Source organism: Paroedura picta, chromosome 14 (genome assembly GCF_049243985.1).
Source record: "Paroedura picta isolate Pp20150507F chromosome 14, Ppicta_v3.0, whole genome shotgun sequence".
NCBI lineage: Eukaryota > Metazoa > Chordata > Lepidosauria > Squamata > Gekkonidae > Paroedura > Paroedura picta.
In genome coordinates this window covers 33,950,026-33,974,178 of record NC_135382.1, presented here as the reverse complement: position 1 = coordinate 33,974,178, position 24,153 = coordinate 33,950,026, and the positions used below count along the sequence as shown (strand labels likewise).

Genomic DNA, 24,153 nt, shown 5'->3' with positions numbered 1-24,153 from the left:
GTAGCGTGGCTTACAACAGCTCCCCACAGTATCTATATATTTTTAAAAATTATTTTTGCCAGATTATTTTTTTTTATTATTTTGCCAGCTGCTTGCCCCTCGCTAAAATTTATTTCCAGTTCCACTGAACCTAGATTTTCCAAATTCCTTCAAAGCTTCCAGGCCGGAGGGTGGGGGAGACACTTCACTTTGCCAACAGAACCCTTTGTAGTCATGTGTGGGGAGATCTGGGGTGGGGGAGGCACTTTCCTTAAAGCAGAAGGGAAAACCTAAGCCAGCCGCTCCTTTAGCACGGAAGTGAATGCTAGCAGAAGGCAAGTTTCTTCTTTCCTATGCTCAGAATATTTTGTTGTGCAGTAGGGTGAAGTGGAAAGTGGGTCAACACTGACAATAGCGTACACCCAGGGTGCACAGCACTCTGACCACGGAGAGTTAACATGGTAACAGATGCCCCCCACCCCTGGTAAAGCCTGTTTTATTAAACTGTTATTTTCATCAGCATTAATTGGGAAATAGTCTCAACTGCACGCAAGCGGCAGCTCCGGTGACAAAGCGCAAAGGCAGATTGCGCAGGTTACGTAAGGGGCGAAGCATCCCCGTTTCGCACCTAATAAACAAAACATTCATCCAAGCTCCTGCAGAGCAAAGCATTCATTTTAATCAACTCGTTGGCATTTGAAAGTATATGACCTAAATTAGATTTATGGAGGGGGAAATGTGTTGTTTTCTTCTTTGGTTTGTACAGCAGGCAGCAGCACCGACCTCTTTTCTGTGGCATTCCCTTGCAAGATACCGCATCGGGGGAGGACATGGATAGATATCAAGAAAGAAATACACAAACAGCACGCAACTCTTTTCACTGCACCGCATTGTATCACGGTCGTTTGTGCCCATTCACTAGGTCAGGGCTCCCTACCTGGTGCCCGTGAGTGCTCTGGCACCCACCAGCACCCTTCCTGGCACCTGCCACATGCTTTTGAGCAGGGGTAGTCTAACTGCGGCCCTCCAGATGTCCATGGACTACAATTCCCAGGAGCCCCCTGCCAGCATTCGCTGGAGGGCAGCAGTTTGACTGGAGGGCAGCAGTTTGACTACCCCTGCTTTTGAGGGTAGGGCTTTTGCCCAGCAGAGTTTCTAATTGGCTTTGCAGATTAAAGGCATTTTTTTTAAACAGAGCTTTGCCTTGAAATGCTGAAGCGGTAGAGTTATATATGCACAAAAACCTAACTCCCTGACTTCTTGTGGTTGGCTCTGTCTCCTGTGGCAGCCATTTTACGATTGTGTTCCACTGCCCTGTGTCAGGATCACAAAGGTGCCCCCAGGCTCAAAAAGGTTGGGGACCCCTGAATTAGCTGCTAAGTAAATAATTTCCAATTATGATGTCTCCTCTCTGGAGAACTGCACAACAGGCAATCCTATGCAGATTTATCCCAATCCAAACCTACCAATTTCAATGGGCTTAGATTAGAAGAACTCTACGGAGAATCACACTATAAATCCGCGCACACGCACACACACCCTTGTAAATACTTGGAACGGCTGCCTCTTTTCCCCATAGCTGGCCACTTCTGATTGAGAGAGAAATTTCAAAAGCACTTTGTAACGTGGCGTCCAAGTCTGCTGTTCAAAGAGTCCAAAATTCCACTGGGTTCACACAAGCCTCCAGGTGCATCTCTGCATCTATAAGTATTTGATGGGATACTGAATAAAGCTTGGAAATACCGTCAGGGTGTTTTTTTTTAACTGCTCTTAGCTCTGCTGTTTCGGCAATTCTTTCTTAAAAGGTGTATTGGGAAGCCATAAGGAGACAAGTAGGGCTATTCCCTTGGGGGGTGTCAATCAATGAAAAGGATGCCTGAGCATGAAATTAGGCACTTGAATAAAGATATTTTCTACACTGGGAACCTCACAGTACTATTCTACATCTCATCAATGGGCTGGATCCAACCAGCTCTTTGACTCACTCATCTCTGGGGTGGCCGACTCCAGGCTGGGAAATAAGTGGAAGATTTTAGGGGTGGAGCCTGATGAAGGCAGAGGTTGGAGAGGGGAGGGGCTTCAATGGGGAATAATGCCATAGACCCCCACCTTCCAAGAAGTCATTTCCTCCGGCCTTTTGATTTTGATTTTATACATGAGTGCATTCTTCACAATAATTTGACCATGGAGGAAGACCCCTCGGGGTCAAAAACACGTTTGTTCCAGTCTATGTTGTTCTCCTCCACATGCAGCTAGGAACGTTATGTTTTTAAAATCACGATGACCATGTTTTTAATATGTTGAATGAGTGCAATTGATGTAACAAATATTTGAAATTTTTAAACACTATTTTTGAAGCTCAACCTTTGGGTTCCTTACTTAGAATAATAAAATAATACAGTATAAATAAGCCAAGTTTATGTACTGACAACTGCTTGCTACTCTTCAAGGAAAACAGTTCAACTATTGTGTGTGGGTGGGGGTTTTGGGGGGGGGTTGTCATACATACATCATGGGGAGTTAGCCTAGAAAGCAGCAAGCTACTGTGGCATCTTATAGCAGAAAAATCAATTACCAAGCTTCATCGTTTGGCACGTCTTTAAAGAACTCCACGCTTTAAGCAAGCAGCGAAGAAAAATAAGATTGCTCCTAGCCAACCAGTCCCTGAGAGTCACTTCATAAATGTGTCTGGTACCTGAAGATGTCCATATTCATCGTGGGAGAAGACTTCATCCCCAGTGTGAGCGCTGAACATAGAATGGAGGCATTTGGACGGCTTAGGGTCTTGTTTGTACTGTTGAACCTTTAGGGAGGGAGTGAGAAAAAACACAGGACAGAGATTACACACAATCCCAAATCAATGGCCAAGCCTCCATCTGATTAGCATCCTAAACCACAAGGATTCTAGTAACGATACTGGAGTGCAGCCTACTGACGTCGGATCCCTGCTCCTTTTAACCCAGAAAGCAATCCTAAATGGGTCTTGCTCAGAATCTTCAGAGGTCTATTTGGCGGGATTTACTACCATGAAAGGATACTTGGATTGCACTGCTAGTCTCTTAATTTGGAATTTGGAAGTATTATGTAATTTATGCATTTAGTGGAATTGATTTTGTTTTTCTTCTGATGTTTCTGTTGTTGGGTGTGTTATGTTTTGTCTTTGTATAGTCAAAAAAAATCAAAAAATTAAATACTAGTTTCCCCCAGGGTTCTCCCTGGAGAGTGATCTGGAGTCGATCTTGAACTGCCGCAGGGGAAATTCCCCTGCTTGTAGGAATGAAGGAAGAATCGAACCAAGATAGCCTGGGGTTATTTGAACGTTGGTTCTCCCATGATTCTGGAAGATTAATTCCTCTTTCCCTCCAGTGACCTGTGTGTAAAGAGAAGGCAGCTCACAATGGTGCTGAGGCTCTCTCCACTAAGAGAACACAGAAGACATCAAAACATCCCCACAAACCTTGTGACCTACACACAGAATCTACTCATAACCTCAAACAGCTCCTTTCCCCCCCACCACCCTTCCAGATAGCAGCTACACAGAGAATGTATGACCTTTGATGGAGTCCCATTATCTGAGTGGTTTACCTCATTAATTTTAGCATGCCAGTGAAAATTAGAAATTCTGCAACCACTTGGGGAGGCAGCAATCTTTGTGAGAGGACCGATATCAAAGCTTTGTCGTCAGGAATAATCACTCTGACCCATCAAGTCTTTGCTGTTTTACCACAGGCTTAAAGCAACTTTTTGCATACATCCGAGCAACGGCAGCAATATACGTGTGCCGTAAGCAAGAAAAATTGTTACTGCACCTACCACCATTTAAAACAAAAATCAAAGGTGTAACGTTATAAAAGACTAGCGCAAAAGCCCATCGTATGAAAAATACAAAGGACACTAGTCTTCTCTCCCCCGACCCCCCCAACCAGGGCAGGCCCACCAAGGCCGCAGTGGGGCTGCTCAGGGTGGGGGAGCAGTGGCCGGGCAGGCTCCCTCCCTCCCCTCTGACCTGGGCCTAAAATCCCAGGCCCTCCCCCCTCCCACTCACTGCCTGGTTTACTAGGGGCTGGCACTTCTTCCATGTGAAAGAAGTTGGAGGGGGATGCGGCCGGGGGTGGGAAGCCTGCCTGCCCGGCCATTCGTTGGACAGATGGCCAATCAGGTAGGCCATGAGTTCCAACTCCTCCCCCCCCCCCCCCCAGTCAGGCTTTCTTTATGTTACAGATACTGGTTAAGGCAAGCTCCAAACATATCATTGTTTAATGCTAACTATTAGGATGATGAACTGACCCTGGGCATCGGAAGAAAGCAGACCTAAGGTCCCTTTTATCTTGGTAGTGCTCAAAGAAACCCGCTGTTGACTGACAACAGACGATGGCCATTATAAAACCACTCGCTGTTGCTCTGGGTCTCTTTCATTTGCTGCTACTCCTTCTAAGCTAAATTAACAGCTGTGGTACTGCTGTCTGCCCCCCCTCTAACCAACACTTAATTTTTCTCCCTCATCTCTTTTACAGTCTTTCAACATGATTATCGCTTTTGGGGGCACAGATTACCAAATCCTGTTTTGCAAAAGGTGAACATGCAAATTTATATTAGCATAAGACACTGCGCTCATCTGATCATCATTTATCTATCTAGCGCAGACGAGAAGAAAAGTTCTTTTTTATACCTTGCTTTTTACTGCCCAAAGGAGTCTCAAAACAGCTTACAATCGCCTTCCCTTCCTCTACCCAGAACAGGCACCCTGTGAGGGAGGTGAGGCTGAGAGAGCCCTGATATTACTGCTTGCTCAAGGTACTGCCTGCTGGCTGCATGTGGAGGAGCAGGGAATCAAACATGGCTCGCCAGATTAGAAGCCGCTGCTCCTAACCACTAAACCAAGCTGGCTCTCTACTGGGCTGAACCCAATCAGGCTCTGGTTTAAGGAACCATCCTCCAACTGAAGTTCTTCCTCTAATGCAGGGCTAGTCAACCTGTGGTCCTCCAGATGTCTATGTTCCCTCAATGGGACAGACTGGCCCTGGGGCCTTCTACTTCATGGAAAGAGGCATTCTACTAAGTCACGTGCACCCTGTCCCTTTACACCTCGAGTGGACTGGTATGGCATCAGAAACTGGGCCCTCTTGCACCCTGGGTGAGAATCCAGGCGCCTTGGGACACCCAAGCTTGGGGCTGTAGCCTGTGGTCCTGATCCAAAGGTCTCAGTATATTCCTAGCAGGCATTTGCATGAAATGAGATTTCCCTGCATCAAACCGCTCAACAAGAGACTGTCTGGTTAGCAAAGCAATACGGGCTTCAAATTAACAAACCGGAACTCTGCCCTTTGCACCCATCGTCAGCACACACAAGATCACAGCACGGCATTTTCAAGCCCTATTGGAAGGAAATGCCAACTACAAAGAGATCAAAAAGTTTTTGTGGTTGTTGTTGAGGAAATGGTGCATTGTGGCTGGAACTTTTATGAGACAATTTAAAAACACTAAGCGAAAAGCCAAGCTTGACAAACTCCAGTGATTAAGAAGGGACGCTATTGGGGAATTAATGAAAACGTTACGGCATTTATAGAAAATGAGAAAAGACATTCAGCATCTTTTCCCCTTCCCCGATTGACGCAAACATCAAGGGAGTAGCTTCCTAAACTAAACCAGATTCTGAAAAATCTGACAGATGGTTTGACTTCCGGATGACTTAAAAGTATCCGTGTGCAGGATGATTTAAAGTATCTTGTGTAAACTTTGGGTAGGAAAAAAGTGTGACCAAACTGGCATTGAACATCTGATGGATATTTTGACAGAACAGGTGTGGGCCCAGGAGACTCACTGGGGCATCCCATCTCCCCACCCCCTCCCCCCTGTGAGCTCTGCCAGTTGTCAACAACCGTACAGGAGGTAGATGCATTCTCTGTGCTTGAGTTGAGAATTATCCTTGGGGGAGGGGGTGGAATTTAACTACCTCTATGAATCAGGTTATTTTTTTTTTAATTTGCTAATAGGGGGGGTGGTCATCAAGTCTGTTCAAAGCCATTGTGGCCCCAATCCATGAATTTAGATGGGGGCCACACTTCAGTGTCAGATATACAGATTTGCTGCAAACATGAGCAAAATGAATTCCTGCAGCCAGAACTTTCCTGTGAGCTTCATCTTTTCATTTGCCTCATGTTGTTTACACCAGGGGTAGTCAACCTGTGGTCCTCCAGATGTTCATGGACTACAATTCTCACGAGCCCCTGCCAGCAAACGCTGGCAGGGGCTCATGGGGATTGTAGTCCATGAACATCTGGAGGACCACAGGTTGACTACCCCTGGTTTACACAACTAAGGATGCAAGAGTACTTATTTGGAAGCAAATATCTCTTCAATTGGGTAGAAACGACTTCCGATGAAAATGCATCAAATAATAAATTGTTCTAATTGTCAGGGTATGAGGACACTTTTGGAGGACATGTGGACTGTCTTTCTCTAGCGATCAGAAATCAAAACAGGAACAGGCTGGTGTTAAGGACATTTCCCACTCCCCACAATTCATTATTCTTTCACCAGCCGTTGTTCCCCCTCTGACCATAAAGCCCTTAAAGCATAAATTCCTCCAGTGTCTCACTGATCTTTCGCTCTTCTGGAAGAGCCACTAAGCTCAATTTCACCTACCCACAGGGCATAAAAGCCGATCAACCCCTTATACATCCACCTGAGTTCACTGGAGAAAGGGAAGGATACAAAGATGAATAAACTGCAAAGGGATGGGTCGATAAATAATCCGTCTTTTATTTCTTTTTCTTTCTTTTATGTTCGCTCTGATCTCTCTCGGGCGTGGCACTGATTTTTGTAAAAAGCCAACCGGGCTTATGGTGACAGATGAAATTTAGGGTCTAAAATGAGTCAAAGCCTGAAAACTCAAATCAAAGGAAGCACAGGGCTGCCAACCCCCTCACCGGCGTCACTGAAGTTACGATTAAGCAAAACTGATTTGCGCTGCCTTTAGTCTCAGGTGTCCAAGACACTCACAGGGCCAAAGAAGTAAAATGAAAATATAAATCATGGCATAACCGTTAGGCATATTCGATCACCCAAGTCTGAAAAAATAAATAAATCAGTTTGATACAGAGATCAGACTTGGGTTTTTATACTTCCATGCTATAAATGACGGGCGCTATTAGCTTAGCTAGTTACTCCTTTGTACGGGGGGAATGAAATTACATCTACTGTAGCATAACATTTGAAAAGATCTTTCTTGATAATGATGTGCAATGTCAAGCCTCGGTAGACAAATTATAGGCTTGTTAAATAGCTTCGCCATCAACTAATGAATATATTCGCTCTCCTATTTGTTACCCTTTTTATGCATTCTCTTCCTGGCACGGAACTCCCTGCTGGCTGCATGCGTGCACATTTCAAGCGCTGAACATACAGGACCGCCGTCTGGCTCTTGTAAAAGGCGGCTTCTGGTCATGAAAGGGCTTGTTTTCCACAACTGTGTTTTTTGAGACAAAACTTAATTCAACTAATTTGCAGAAGTGTCTGTGCAAGAAAGCATAGAAGAAGAGGAAGAGTTGCTCTGTCAGATTGCTCTAACTTTAAAACTATGGGACAGTTGCCAGATTGGCCACAGTACACTCCTGAGACGGTATGCAGAACACAGTTTTTCTTCAAAGTCAGATCACTGACACTGTTAAATCGCCCCTTTTTAAAATGTGTTTGTGTGTGTGTTTGCATACCATAGTAGACTGAAGGAAAGGATTATGCATTTGAGAGAGCTTTCCTCAAGTGGGAGGGTACTTCATCCATTGCACTAGGAGTTCATTGGTAGGATGTAGTCAACAGCAATGTCACCTGACCGACACATACTCCTGGCAGAGCCTCATGGTACTTGTAGTTCATGGGCTTTCCATTCAGCCATTGGTGTAAGACAGCTCAGGGGAGGAGACAGAAAGCCCAGTAACGTTTATGCCTGCCACAAAAAGCGTCCCTGGAACCAGTTTAAGTAAAAAATCGTAGCAAAGCAAGTTTACAATACTGTGAGGAAACAACGCAGAAAATGCCATGAGGGGGGAGTGCCAGGCATAATCAAAAATACTCTGATGGGTTTTCCATGGCGAAACCAACTGCCATGTGCAGAATCAAAAACGCAATCGACTTTCTTTGCAGACTTTTTGTGGGGTTTCCTGTTGTACATAATCGACCCTAGAAACTAATAGCTTCCAGACGGAATGGAAGCAACCTGGGGTAGGTTGAAAACGAACTATTTGACACTTCCAATTAGGATCCAAGCCCCACAAGGAATTTTGTGCACTTTTCAACCGATTGGCCCCCAGCTGAAGAGTTTGTGATATGTCACGCACCCCAAACCATAGATAAAAGAAGAGGGAACCCTGAATACATGTGAGACGCTGACATTTCTAAAATCGCTCTTTTCACGCAGAGATGTGCATCCGAGGAAAAAAGAATTGCGACGTTTGCTTCTGCCAAAACACTCCTTGAAAAATGGATTTTCAAAGGATATCATGCACGAAAATTCTCTGTATTTTCATCCAGTCCTAACAGACTGTCAAGACTGACCCTCAAGAAACAAGATCATTACGGGCAGGGGGGGATGGGACACTGAGTGCATCTCTCAAATAAGGAAAAGAAAGCCTCTCCATTTGTGAAGCGTAAGACACGATTCTCTGGGGGAACCAGGCTCATAAATAATCTCTCTCTATCAAAGCTGGTTGCACAGCACCTTGTCACACGAGCCCGCACGGAACAGAGACAGACACTTTATTTAAGAAACCATGTCACATTGGATTTTTTTGGGGGGGGGGGAGGATTGAACAGGTGTAGCATCCTTTAAACAGCATGAACTCAATGTGGTCTTAAAATGTCCATATTGTTTTTTTAAGGCTTCAATGGGGATCAATTTTAATCTATTTCCTTTTACTTCTTTTCTAGCCTGCCTTCCTCCCCAGCGGGGAGCTTACATCGATCTCCTCTCCTCTGCTTTAGCCTCACAACCGCCCTGTGAGGCAGACAGATCAAGACAGGAAGCCATGTCTGTAGCAGCAGGAAAGAACAAGAGTCTTTTCTCTCACCTTTTTTAACCATTGAGAAACCGCTGAAACATTCTTCAGGCTTTAGGAAACCCCAGAAATGGCATGATCGTGCTGATGGTACCGTTTCTTGAAGCCTGAAGGATGTTGCAGGGGTTTCTCAAAGGTTGAAAAGGCTGGTCTACTATATTGACCAAAAACCCTTCCTAATTCTACAGCTTCAGCGCACATCCCAGGACTTCTCAGGAAAATACCAACTTGTGATTCATCTGTGATATGAGTGATCTTCTAGACCCAAAGTCGATAGCACCTTGGAAACCAAAATGATATGTCTGAGAGTCAAATCTCAGATGCTTCCGCTTGAAAGCTTATACCCCAAAAATCTCAGGTGCGACTGGACTTAAGTCTAGCTGTTCTAGTGCAGATCAAACCTCTGAAAACAGCAAGCCTTTGTCTACCGTAGGCTCATGTTCCAAGGATAATTAAACGAAGGAATGTCCTGAAACGAATTCTACAGCTGATTTACAGTGTCGAGAGCTTTTTTGCCTTCATCTTTGAAAAGCTCCAGGCCCAGAGCTTGGGAACAGACCTTGTTCTAGCCGGCTGTGTACATTGTGGCATTGCAGTCAATGCCCCTTTTAATTTGATTTCTGCTTGGAACATTTTAAGCACTGACAATTAACCTAATCCTTTAGAATTAAGTGCGTGCTTGTGGTCTGTGTGGCAGTGGGGTTTTTTTACCTTATCAGCCTGGCGCATGTAGCAGTAGAGAATCCCTCGCATACATTTTATAGCGGAATGCTCCAGCTCATGGGTTCGTCCTTTGTCGTCGTCAATGCGCCTGTGTGGGAGAGATAACCCAGGAAACAAATTGGAAACTCATTCAGAAGAAAGTTAAAAGGGTACTGGCAGTTCTTTTTCTAATAATTAACTACCGAGAGCGTGTTATATGGCAGTCCCTGCTATCTCTGATGCATTCAGGCGTCTGGCTACTGGCCACAATAAAACCACTAGCTTTGAAGAAAAGGCAGACTCCACATCAAGGCTGCACTGAATGAAGTCAAATCAAGGTTGTATACAGATCTGATTCCCCAGAATCAACTTTTTGATCCCCTTTTTCAAATGATTTTGAATTTGCTTTAAGGCTTTTTTTTTTTTACCATTGACAAACCCCTGAAACGTTCTTCAAGCTTTGAGAAATCCCAGAAGTGAAGCGATCTTGCAAAATAGGGTTGGGAAGCATAGGGGTGTACATGCCCACCCGTGGCCCCTCCCCTTCCTACCCACCCCAGGCCATTATGGAAGGAGACAGTGAGTCATCATGGCCATATATGTCACCTGACAAATGTTTAACACATTTTAAAAATGTTAGAAATCAATTAAGTTCCACTCATTTTAGAAACCCTTCCAGTGCGATGAGGACCCTGGTTGAGAAAGCCTGGTTAGAAAAAGCACAGGTTCCCCAGGCTAGCCCAATATATAGCTTTGACCTGGATGGCCCAAGCTAATATCTCAGAAGCTAAGCAGAGCCAACCCTGGTTAGTACTTGGAAGAGAGACCACCAAAGAGGTCCAGAGTCCCTAGGTAGACGTAGGCAATGGCAAGCCGCCTCTGATTGTCTAGAAAGCCTTAGGGGGTCACAATAAGTCAGCTGTCACTGACAGCACACAAACACATATACGTTTAAAAGCACCAGAACACATTTAAACGCATGCACTGCAGAACCTGATGTTTCAGGCTTGTCATTAAATCAAACCCCCTTAGGTGGTGCTCTGCCAGTTAAAAAGAACGTTTGCGTTTTGATTGGCAGTTACAAAGCACTGTCTTTTTATAAAAAAAGAAAGAGCAGGGAGGCTTTTAAAGGTGAGCGGGTCCAGCAAGGGGAAAAAATCAAACAAGTCGTAAAATGAATATTTAAAGGAAAAAAGCAGCTGATAAGCATTATGCGAGCTTTCGAAATAACAAAGGCCTCAGCCAAAACTGGGCAGGGGATGAGAATCCAGTGAAGCAAGCTGTACGGAGAGAGGGACCACCTGAACTTGATGGGAAAGACTGTGCATGAAAACAAAAATTATAATTAGCTTTTCAAATGAAAAGCTAGCAGAACGGTGCTGCGGGAAGAAAGGGGGGGAGCACTCCCCATGCCGTGTGATCCTGACGAGGAGGAGGGAGTAAATTATTCAGCATTCCCATGTCATTTTCCTTCCCTCATAAATACATCAGCTAAACTAACATCACCTTCCTCCGTGCTGCAAATTCGGGGGGGGGGGGGGGGGGAGGGGGAGAATGCAGGCTCCGGTAACCCCCGGGAAGCAGTATTTTGGAGCTGATAAACACTTTTGGAATTAATCATCAAGGAGTGATAGGATGTTATTCCCACCGGGCTTCGTGCCTGATTCTATAGGATGCGTTCTGGCTGACTTCCTGAGCCGCTGCGAGCCGGTTTGTTCCTGCTGAGACCAGGGGAAACCTGAATGGGGATCTTCTGTGAATCGCCTGCAAATGATATTCTGAATACTGATGGCAGGAAATCTTTCAATCACAGACACGCTGCAGAAATAGGCAGAAGTTGATGACTGTAATCCAGAGGCAACCAGTATGCAGGGTTCCTTTGTGTGTTATCTTAGCTGTGTAGAAAGCCCTGTGATGTAACTCCTACCCTGCGATGACAACACCAGGAGCCATGGGATGTCTGGAAACAGGCTCCGTTGCAGCTTCTGGGCCAGCCAGTATTGCTGCAGCTTCTGGAAAAGGTGGAGCTAGAGTGGGGCTAAGAACATAAGAAGAGCTCTGCTGGATCTGACTAGCGGTCCATCTAGTCTGGCATCCTATCTCATATAGTGGCCGGCCAGCTCCTGTAGAGGCCCAACCACAAGGAACAGAGGCCAAGGTCTTCCCCTGATCTTGCCTTCTGGGACTGGGATTCAGAGGCTGCCTGGCTGCCTCTAAATGTGAAGGTTTCCTTTAGCTGCCATAGCTCATAGCTACCGACAGACCTATCCTCCATGAATCTGTGAATAGCTGTGGCCATCACTACATCCTCTGGCAGCCAAATCTACATTCTAATTGCCTGTTGTGTAAATAAGTATTTCCTTTTGTTCATCCTGAATCTGCTGCCCAGCAGCTTGACAGGATGTTCTCCAGTTCTAGCATTTGACCAGAGAGAGAAAAAGTGGCCTTTGTCAACTCTCTCCACTTTGTGCATAATTTTATAAACTGCTATCATGACCCTCCAGTCATCTCTTTTATGGTTTTAGTCTGGAAGCCATCCTGAGCCTTCAGGGAAGAGCAGCATAGAAATAAATTTGTTGTTGTTGTTATTTCTAAGCTGCAAAGTGCCAGATTCTTCAGGCTTTCGGCATAGGCACTCCCTTTGGTCATTGTCTAGGGGGCTGGCCCCATGATGCCTTGGTTAGCTATTGCCAGAGAAGGGCCTTTTAAGTTGTGACCCCCTACCCTGTGGAATGCACTCTCTGAGAACATCCATGCCCTGCTGGACTTGCTTGGCTTTCACAAAGGATGCAAGGCTTAATTGTTTAGGGTGGCCTGTAGAGTGTAACCAACATATTTGGGTGGCTAGCCATATATATTAATAGGAAAGAAGAGAGGGAGAGAGGGAGGGAGGGTCCCTTGAATCCTAGCAGTGTTCATCCCATCTGACTTGGGGTTCCAAACCTGAGAAGCAGGAACAGGAGACCCGCAGCAGAAATGACAAGCAGTGGTGATTTTGCGCAAAAGACAGACCGCAAGAACTGGAGCTGAGAAAAGGACATTCTACCCCCAATTTAGGTCCTGGAAAGACACAAAGCTGTGCAAAAGTTCACAAGCTGCATTCAAACAAATAATTACTATGCTTTGAAAGGGAGCAAAAACACAGCCTGATGAAATGGCAAGATCGGACTGCTGAGCCCTGGATACAAACCCACACTTTGATTTCCAAAAATGGCTCTTGTATATCTCTTGAATACGGAGTCATCCTTCACAGTGCATGAAGGTCGAAGACATTTTAAATAACAAGATGGGAGAGTTGGAAGTGGAAATTATGTTCATAAAAAGGACATCCAGAATAGCACAGAATATTTAATCTGAATGCGAAGCTATAACTCCCCAAATGGTACGTGCAGATTTTGAATGCAAAGGGTCAGTTTAAACAATGGCAAATGACACTGCATCTTCCAAACAAAGAAACAAAAACTCTCCTTTAAATCAGCACATACTCTGCAAAGATGCCCCGGGAGCTCTCTTTTCTGTTTAAAGACCTAGCTCTACCTATGTTTCTAGGGGGAAACAATACTATAAACCCTTTCACCTGTTTATAGAGGGGCTGAAAACAAAAACGGAATTCAGGAAAGTCCAGGGGGGAAATGGAACACTGGAAGGGTTAAAAAGACACAGGAACACCAAATTAGCAGAGAAACCCGGCAGCTCCAAAAAACGAAACTAGCAGTCCTTTTGTCTAATTGCCCATCAGCGCTTAGTACTTATAGAAGGTCAAAGCCTTGGTGATCTCCTCTGGAAATCCATAAAAACCTCAAGGCTCAGAGAAAAAAAGCAAAAAAAATGCTGCAGAGAGATAAGATTTTTAAAACTCCCTCTGGGATACATAAAAAACATTTTAGTGACATGCATGAACCATGAAATGGGGATATTTTACCTCCCTTGCACCCACACAGCTATCTGAACATGCAGTCATAGTCTCCATAAAATGTGCTGACTCACTGCTTCCACAACCCACAACCCTACTGGGGCATTAGCATGCACCTGAGTCAATCTCTTGAGAACATCTAAAAGAGTCTCTTAACTCAGTCAACCCCCGGATGCAAAGCAGGGCCATCTATCCTCTACACTTCTCACACAGAGGCTGGGTGATGGGAAGGCACCATGACTGAATGCAGACTTCCTTGGAGGTCTCCCATCCAAGTACTAAGCAGGCCCCAGCCTGCTTAGCATCTCAGCTCTGACGAGATCGACCTAGCCTGGGTCATCCAGGTCAGGGCCTCCATGTTATACTCTATACCAGGGGTAGTCAAACTGCGGCCCTCCAAACTGCGGTTTGACTACCCCTGCTCTATACCCACCGGAGGGGGGGGAGGGCACTAAAGTAAAAGGCTCTTATCTTTACAGGTGAGAAGTATTTATTGAACACTGGGACACTGCAAATTTGCTGCTGATTTGAAAGTATTCATTGGTTACCATGGTAACACCGCCCTTGTAATGAATCCTTCTATAGCTGCGATTGCTCATCATTTATAATTTCGACAGTTTCATCATATTTAATTATGCAATGTACTAAAGTATCATACATTAATTATTCCGCACTTATTTCTGATTTTTGGTTGGAGACGTTCGCCTTTCTGCTCAGCTTGAATTTTATTCATTTATTTAAGTTTACCGTTCTCTGAATTTCAGAGTAAGGGAACCAATGATATTATCCAATGAGCCAAATCATAGCAAAGTTCCCCCCCCCATATGTAGCCAACAAAACCACTTTGATTTATCCCCTCCCTGGTTATGTCAGCCCACCCCCTCCTCCCAAAATGGCCAATGATGGATCTGGAGGGGGTGGGGAGGGGAGGGGAGGGGCCCCAGGTGGGCGTGTACACAGCTATACTTCCCAACCATATTCAAAATCAAATTCACGAGGAACCTATGTAGGCAGCCAGGAATGTAGATCTTTAAAGCAGATTTGGGGGGGCGTCAAAAGGAACGTTAAGAGGGTTTCTCCAAGTATGTTCCTGAAAGGCTCAGAGATTCCTGAAAGACTCAGAGTGTTGGGACGGTTCATTTGGCTATCTCTTGTAAGCCTGACAGTTAATTGTCATTGAGGAAAGATTTAGGAAACTTTAGTCTGTAACAGGTGCACGTTTGATATCGCATCAGCAGTATCTGATTTTCTAACTTCTGTGTTTGAGGAAGCTGGCAACTAAAGCTACTTCATGTCCACTCACCTTTTGACCTCTGACTCTGACTGATCATGCACTCCCCTTTTTTGTGTGTCTGGATCCCTAGTCTAATGGCAGGCAGGCAGTCAGGCCAGGGAACATTAATGAGGACTGGTAGGAGTGCATTTCTTGCCATGGGCCCCCCAAATGGCAAAGGAGCCCACTTACCGATATGCAAGTGCCAAAGCCCAGGCACATGCAGCGCAGTACAGGCTGTCGTGCACTTTTGCCCTTTGGTTGTCGCCGAACGTTTTGGTGGGAAAGAGACCCGTGGTGGGACTTTGGAACAGCAACACTGTTGATTTGACTGTAAAGAGAAACAACACAACTAAATCCTTTCCAAAACTTAAAAGGAGTGTTTTGCAAGGAAATAAATGAAAGGAGAGAAACAAAGAACCAGCAAGTGCTGAAGCAGGGAAACACATACAATTTCTTTACGATTCAGCCCTGTTGTTCAGGTGTTTCCTCGCACTGCCTATTTGCTTCAGGACCCCTGTTCCTGCCAGCGTTTGCTTGACCAAGTTTTTCCCAAGCAGTGCCTACGCTCTAAACAATACTTTTAACTGTTACAGCTTGCCCTCAAGAGACCCCAGGGACAGTATTTCTGCCAGGGACCAAGGAAACTGTATCACAGAAGTCTCAGCGCTTGAATAAAGCTACAATTCCTGGTTTCTTTGGAAGCAGGGGTGCATCCAGGCCAGACCTGCGCAATGTGTTTCAGCACACTTCAGGCAAAGTACTCCATTCAATCAAGTTTATTACATAGAGATCTCTGCAACAAACATTATGCTATCAAACAGCAGGGATCATTTGACCACACCTCATGTTCACGGGACCAGGACCAACAAAATTGTTTGCCAGTTTACGCTTATGAATATTTCCGGCTGAGGTGCAGCTTTATGGATGTCACAGGGATAAATCTTTATAGCACCATCACTTCAGGTTGCTTTTCACTTGCTTAACTATTTGTGGATAACTCCTGGACTGGCCCCGACCTGGTGGAATGAGCTCCCGGAAGAGTTGAGGGTCCTGTCAACATTCTGCAGGGCCTGGAAGACAGAGCTCTTTCACCAGGCATTTGGTTGAGGCCAGGCCAGGGAGATCGGATCCCCCCCTATATAGGCCCCTGTGAAGGCATAGCTTCTCCCCCGAGCATGATGGTGGCTTTTGGGGATTGTTGGGGGGGGGGATAAATTGTCTTCCCACCATCGAGGTTTATTGTTGTTTTTGTTTAGGGGGTTATATTGTATTTGTATCATATTGTTCAGTGCTCTTTTATTCTTTTACTATCAACCACAGAGCCGGAATGTTTTCGGAAATGGCGGGGATAAATATAAATAGTGAGTGATAAATCCAAAAAGGTTGAAGAACAGATAAAATCTATAATAAGAACATACATAATTCTAGTTCAATGATTCGGCTTTAAGAAATACTCTAAAAGGCATGAAAATATTAATTTTTTAAAAAATCCTGTAGACCAAAAACATTCAACTAAACAGACTTTAGTGGCAATGGAAAAAGCAGAGATTCCTAAAAGTACATAAGCATGTATAATAACATCCCATTCTGCCACTGAAAAATCCATTGCTTCTTGCCCTGGGGACACGAAGCTCACAGGGGATTGCTTCTCGCTCTTAGTACACCATAAGTATCGGGATCTGGAGATGAATACATTCTGTTATTGAGCTAAGGCTGGGAGGAAAGGACTAATAAAGAAGCAAGCCTATATTTTGGATTTTAATTTGAAACTATTACTGAATGTAACACAGTAAACTGCAAAAAAAAGAGAGACTAAAACTAGACACACCACTTATTTATATCTCGCTTTTGAGATTTTTTTTTTACTATATTTGTAAAAATTTTCAGGACAGCATCTTCTTTATGAACGGTGGTTCAAGAGTTGAATTGCAAAAAACTGGTGTTTGGTGGATCCGCCAACAGCAAGAAGTTCAATAACAACAAAATAATTGGAGAAAGGCCGACATGGTAAAACTAACAGTCAGTGGACATCAGAGAGCCAGGATGGTGGTTAAGAAAGGTGGGTTCTAATCTGGAGAATCGGATTTCCCACCTGAAGCCTGCTGTATGATCTTGGGCCAGGGCCAGTTCTCTGAGAACTACCCCAGCCCCACCTATCTCACAAGGAGCCTGTTTCAGGGAGAGGAAGGGAAGGCGAGTGTAGGAGAAAAGTGGGGTATAAAAATTAAATCTTATTCTGCACATCTAATTAAACTTTTACAAAAATATGGCATCCGTTTATGAATTCTATTAAATGTACCAGTTTTATGGAGCTTTTTCTATGTGATGGTTATATTTTGTCATGCCTGTCCTAGTCTGGTTTTTGCTAATTAATAAAATGCATTTTTTAAAAGCTAAGAAACTTAATGATCATGAGCAGGTAATTAACGGCTGAATTATTCATGATCCTAATTACATCACATCACAAGAAAATACATTTTTAATCACACTGATGAACCCACAGAATTAGGCGTGGCAACTGTGATCCTTGTAAGAAGTTTTAAGAAGTCACATTGGCAAAAATTATAGGTTCAGGTCGGTGGCCATGTTGATCTGAAGCAGCAGAGCAAAGATTGAGTCCAGGGGCAACTTTAAGACCAACAACATTTCGTTCAGGGTGTAAGCTTTTGTGGGTGCATGCACATAAAACCTTATACCTTGAATAGAATTTTACTGGTCTTAAAGTAACCATTGGACTTCTGGGGAAAACGGTATACTATTGCAAAATGGTTTACTTGGCTTACCAATTCTGTAGTAATGATCCAACTTATCCCACACGCTCTCTCCATCTGGCCTTGGAAGGTTAATGCTTTTCACAGGTTCATACACGGAACCTAAAGGAAGAGGTTACTTAGTCTTAATCACGGTTACAGAACAACACAAAATTCCACCTGCAGTTGTCATAGTTGCATAGTTGCAGTTGCCAAGAATATCCTTATTCTTGGATTAAGGGGAAGCCTGGGCTTCCAGGGGAAGCCTGGGCTTCCCTTCCCCCGGAAGGACGTAACAAAGTGGGGAGGGGCTACTTCCACAGACAGACGAAATTTCGTATACAAATAGCCCGGGAGACACATCTGAAAACAGCAGGCTCATGCCAAATATTCAACACAAAGTTGTCGACAGGACAATAGCCGGCTACCCCGCTTCCTTCAAGTTGAGCCCACACACGTACAGGAAGCACTCAGGGGTGGGACAGCCACCCTGAGTGGGTGTTAAGTATTGAGTAGCACTTAAGACATGAGACATGCTCCTCCTCCAAGGCCTTACCAGAAACATATTACGTGGAACAGATTACTATTTATTTATTATATTTATATACCGCCTTCCCCAAAGGCTATTATTACTACTAATATACCTCTCTCCCACAGTAGGCTTGGGGCAGTTTACAACATGGTTCATATACATAAAACAGTTTATTTAAGATTAAAATTAAGATTTTAAAAACTAACCATTAACTCACTATCTAACTACCCTCCCCCTCCCATCTCAGTCATCACTGGTCATGTCTGCCTGTTGACTCTGGCAGGTTACATCTGTCAGTAGCATAGTAAAAAAGAGGGAAGGAACCGGAGAAGGGTGGAGGGAAGCCCGTAATTATTAGCTTGCTCTGTCCTTAACCATAAGCCTGGTGGAAGAGCATCATCTTACAGGCCCTGTGGAGCTGTGATAGCTGACCTTTTTGAGACACTGACCTTTAGGGACAATCTGAAACAGTCATCATTCAAGCTCATCTTAAAGTTTTCTACCAACATGAAGAGTAAAAACAGTTGGGCTCTCCTCTCCCCTCTCCCGCCTGTCTTTGTGTTGCCAAATTTGCTCATTAAAACCTAAGAACTAATTAAGAACCAGTCTTGGCTAGTTAATTAAGAATCAGTCCTGGCTAGCTGCATATAAAAAATTAATCTGTTCTTTGAATAATGTATTCATAGTTCTTGTGTATGAGCTATAAAAAGTAAAGCCTCTCCAATTAGGCTTGGTAGTTCGTGCTAATTTTATCAATGGACCATTTTAGAGTAAAACATTAACACTGGGATGGATGTAACGGGGGTGAAAATGGATCCAGCAAAAGGCAAACGTAAGCTTTGAATACGGCATGCCTCTGAGCATGAAGCTATAATCTATACCAGCAGTACACTGAGGACTCCTAGTATTCCTTGGAAGTTTGGCAGATATCGCTCAATCAGAATATCTCTCAATCAGCATAACCTGATTGCCTACCACTTTTAACCTTCCCCTTTGATGAACGGCAGTAAGAGAACATCCGGTGTGCTCTGAAGCCTTGTGTGACAATAAGAACATTCTCAGGAATTGCTAGTTCAGACTTTTTCAACCTTTTGACTGTGAGGAGCCCCTGAAATAAACTTTCAGGCTTTGAGGATCCCCGGAAATGATGTCAGTTGGCCACGCCTTCCTGCCACGACCCTGGAAGTGGCATAACCACCCGCACCCTTCAATCTTCTTTCACTCCTCCCCCCTGTCTTTACTACTACTACTACTACTACTACTACTACTACTACTACTACAGTGGTTCTGCCTCATGAAGGCTAGAAAGAAGGGCAGGAGCTAAGAAGACAGCCCGGACCCCCCATGCCACGCCACATCCAACTCCCCGCCCCTTTGATCTTTACACCCACAGCCTACTCGCTGAGCCCTCTGGGAGGAGGCAGCCATTTCCCTAGCTTGTGGCCAAGTCCATTTAGGCATTCGCTTGAGGCCGACCGACTGAGAACATCTGCTGGGCCCCCCCTCAAATGCCCTTCCATGACTGAACAAATTTGATCTCCCAGTGTGATTATTTATGTTGTGTTATAAACTGTTACTTGGTTGTTATGATGTTGTATTGAAACTGTTTGTTATAGATTAAATTATATAATGTTCCATGTAAAAAAATTAATAATTGTACCACCCAGAGCTGTAAAGAATAGGCGGTATAAAAATCCAGGATAGATTAATTTGCTAGTATATTAAAACAATCAATTTGCTAGTATAGAACAATAGCAAAGACATCCAGGGGACTCTAATTTTGTTAATTTCACCCTACAGGAGAATTTTAGTTAGCCTTTAGTAAAAATGACCCTCAAGCCAACAAGAGCATACACTGCAATTGACCCAAAATTACAGGGCAGGAAATCTTACAGGACACTTGACATTGTTAAGGTAGAAAGGGGGGGGGGGATAGAGTCTGGAGTTTGTAGAAGTTTTGTCCCCCTCCTCCCTCCCTCTGATATCCAGGTCAATTTGAGGTCTCGGTTAATGTAATATTCTAGCAAAACTATGTTCTGCTCATGTACCCAAGTTCACCCCATCAATACGTTTTTTAAAAATGATTATACGAAACGCGGAAAAAATCTATCTCTGCTCCGGCTAGTTAGTGATCTTCCGTAAACACTGCCGTGTTGGAGGTCAAGGAAACAGGTGGCACCCAGAGTGGTGTTTATTTAACATGCTGATTGGGGTGACAAGGGAGACAGAAGCGACAAAATGTGTTTCTCCTGTCGCTGGCACATTTAGGGGAACTAGCCAGTTCTTTGCATACCGATAAACGCGGCAGTATATTTAATATGAACACAGCAGTGATTGAGTCTAATTAAAATGAATCTTAATGCCGGTTGATGCAGTAAACATGCGTAAAGCACGGTCTTGAATGCTAATAGGGAGAAGCCAATCACACTGAAATCATAGAGAGAGACATTGCCTTGGCAAAGATACCACAGGAGATAGCTCTGCTAAGCTGAACAAGTCATTTGGAGATAGGGGTAGGGGCATGGCGGCCACTGGAGTAGCCATTTGCTAAGAATATATTGTTCAATTATCTATCCAATCCAAGTGGCATAAACTGTGATAATAAATAATCAAGATTATTATACATGCATGGCATGGGGAACCAAAGTCAAAGCACACTTAAATATTCAAGGTTGTACTCGAGTCAATTCAAAATTAGGCAAAAAAATAATTCTGCATCAATGAGACATAATGGAAATCAGCCCTATGACTCTCAAGTCTTTGATGCATCTAATTTGATGACTCCGTGCTGTTTCTTTCCACTTACAAAGAAAATTGCATCCTTTTAACTTGAAGCATCATTTTCTATCTTCATTTTCTCTTATATCGGGCAGGGGGGAGGGACCAGTGGATGAAAAGCAATAAATGGAAGTCACGTTGGTATTACTTGATGAAAATGCATTTGCTAGGGGTCAGCTCTTGACCAAATTCTTGAGTGGGGGGGGGGGTTCATGCATGGCAGATTATCACATGGAAAGTGCTTCCATGTAGAAATCTATGAAACTGCCACACCGTCACATGACAACTAAACAGGAAGCAACGATTCACGAGACCAAGATACATGTGATTGTGACCCGTGAAAGAGCTACGTGGAACTGTGAAGAAGTTTCCAATTTCTTTCCAGGTACAATCCAGGATGTTTCAAATCTACAGAGATAAGGACCCAAAACAAGATGCTGCAGAATGTTTCAAATGATATGTTTCGGTGGAGATGACCCCTCTGCTTTTAAAAGCATCAAGTGGTCATCTTTCCTCTCTAATCCGAATATTTGTTTTAGGAGTGTCATGGGACAAGCACTGGGTAAGGAACAAGAAGAGAGAGGAAGACTTCTTTCAACAGAGAACAGCTTGCTCTGTTTCTCTATCAAAGGAAGACTCAATAGAAGGGATCCATTGCATCCAACCCTATGATAACCCCTACAGCCTTCTCCTTCCTTAAAGGAAAGAAAATGGAAGATGACCCCACCTGAGGGGCTTAAGCTCTCCTCTCTTTAAAGAAACCTAAGCCCTCCTCAAGCCCTGTCCACACCAGGTTCCATCTCTACAATCTCCAGGTATTTCCCAACCCAGAGCTAGCAACCCTACAGCTAAGTCTGTTTCCGCTTGTGCATCACTGGATCCAGTCTGGCCTGCAGAAATATATTCCCTAGCTCCATCGTGCCACAAGACAAGGGCAAGGGACACTCTGTTGAAAGCACAGCATCCAACTATAATACTGATGATTTAAAATGCAAAAGCAACTGGGGGGGGGGGAATAATGTCCCTAATTAGTTTCTTCCCAGGGTTAAGGAGTGCATTAAATACCTATAATGAATCTCAAATTAACTTACTTTCTTCAAGCCTCTTGCCATTTTGTTGTGAGAAATCAATTATTACATCCCAAGTCTTAATACCGTATCCATGAAAACAGGTAGGAAATTAACTCTCCTTGTCCGGCAGAACGCTCCCAACACAGGCTTAAGACAATCCAATTACATAACTGTCAGAGCACAGGAGAAACACCCTGCATTAATTGTGAAATTAAACCATTTCCAATGGAAAGTGGCGACTTTCTAAATGTGATCCGACCTCTGCAGAGTTCTAAACTTTTCTTCTATTTTTAAACAAAAAGAAAAAAGAAAAAGGTCGAAATTCTTTTCCCAGTGTCCCTTTTCTATGGAAAACGGGGCAATTTTCAAGACAAAGGTTATTAATAATGAACACCCAAAGATAGCTAAGGACGTTCCTCGCGACATTTCAGTCTAGACACCATAAAGGTAAACACACAGAGCAGAGGATATACAATGGCTAGCACACCCGGCTCCCATTTGAGAAAACCATTTCATCTTTATTCTCGAGACGGTTTTTGAAAGACGCAAATACAATGCGATACTGAAAATACATTTTCACACGGAAAGTACTATTCTGACCTTAAAGAATATCATTCGTATTCAGCCTAAGAAACAGTGCTGCAGAAAGAAAAGCCAATAAAGTTGAATAGATTGCTAAGAGATGCACGGGTACGGGAAAAACCATACTTACCGAGCAATCTGCCCTCTGCAGCAAACAAAGAAATAAAATGCCTGTTAAAATGAAACTGTATTTTTGGTTTGATTTTTACTGAGGGCGCCGTGAGCCATGGAAACAAAAGTGCCCCGGGACATGTTCATTCTATAAAGCGAATCCTTATAATCCTTACAAGGGCACAACCCATTGTGATTCCTGACTGGACCTCATGCTAGGTGCTGGGAATTATGGGAATATCTCTAGTGAGTTGAGGGAGGGGCCACAGCCTCATTTATTGACTGATTTGCTACATTTATACCCTGCCTTTCTCCCCAATGTGGATACAGAGCAGCTGACATTGTTCTCCTTGCCTTCATTTTATCCCCACAACCGCTTTGAGATCAGTTGATCGTCCCAAGGTCACCCAGAAGCTTCCACGGCAGAGAGAGGATTCCAACCTAAGTATCCCACATTCTACTCCAACCACTACACTGCGCTCTCTCTCTCTTGCAGGATCCAAGAGCCAATCAGCATCGAGTAGCCAGTACTGCTTCTCACAATCCTTGACTTTGCGTTTGGCAATCTCGTCCTTCAAGTTATTCAGAGTCCTGATCATATGAATCATGGTGAAAGGCATAGACAAAGCTCTTAGCTGGTAAAGCCACCACTGGTTTTGGCCCAGTGATCAGTTATTTATGCAGATACAGCAACACATTACAAACACACTGTAGAATGGGGTTCCCAAACGTGGTGCCTGGGGGTGCCACAGTGCCCACCGGTACGTCCCCAAGTGTCCCCCCTCCCAGCTCTTCAGAACGTTGGGGGAAGCGTATGGAGCACGGCTTGTTATCAGCTGTCCTCATTCAAAGGAATTGGCTTTTCACAGATGCAACACCAGCTGCTGTCACTGGAGAATCTGAAGAGTAGCCCATTGGGTGGCTTCATTCCCCACTTCAGGCTCTAGTTCTCGTTCTATTCTACCTTTTATTTCACCCGCTCCCCCTCAAGTTTGTCTAAATTCCCCAATCTTTCCCTCCCTTCCTCCTCCCATCTGGGGATTCTGCTGTTTGCTTAAATGCATACAAATTGTTAGTAACCTAATTTCAATTTCTGATAGATTCTGCCGGAATTCATGTGTTTGGGACATGCTTATTGGATCCTCAATTTATGGCCAGACCTAGACTTAGTTAGCCAAAGATGCCATTAAAGTTAATGAGACTTTGAAACTCACTTCGAGCTCCAAGTCACCCCACGGTCAGGCAAACAAATCGGAGGTGGAAGCAAGCTAATGAAATTATTTCAAAACAAGAGATCGGGCTGCCTAACAGTTTCCGTGCCGAGAAGTGCAACAGGAAAGCCAAATGTCTTTCAAGCACACACACACACGTAATAGCAACCAACTATATCTACTTCTAAGTGAAACA

At 44.1% G+C, this 24,153-nt stretch overlaps 1 protein-coding gene across 4 annotated transcripts in view; it reads right to left on the bottom strand.

Annotated features, from left to right (window-relative positions):
• The window catches only part of PHKB (phosphorylase kinase regulatory subunit beta), a 111,179-nt gene that overhangs the window by 76,447 nt on the left and 10,579 nt on the right, over positions 1 to 24,153 (bottom strand). For 2 of the 4 annotated variants that reach the window (XM_077309546.1, XM_077309547.1), the window contains exons 3-7: positions 22,766 to 22,780; positions 17,707 to 17,796; positions 15,113 to 15,251; positions 9,744 to 9,843; positions 2,675 to 2,782 (exon numbers count right to left, since the gene is read on the bottom strand). In XM_077309546.1, the coding sequence (XP_077165661.1) occupies positions 2,675 to 2,782; positions 9,744 to 9,843; positions 15,113 to 15,251; positions 17,707 to 17,796; positions 22,766 to 22,780 (452 nt within the window). The remainder of the gene's footprint in view (positions 1 to 2,674; positions 2,783 to 9,743; positions 9,844 to 15,112; positions 15,252 to 17,706; positions 17,797 to 22,765; positions 22,781 to 24,153) is intronic. The other 2 variants (XM_077309549.1, XM_077309548.1) reach the window with 1 other exon arrangement.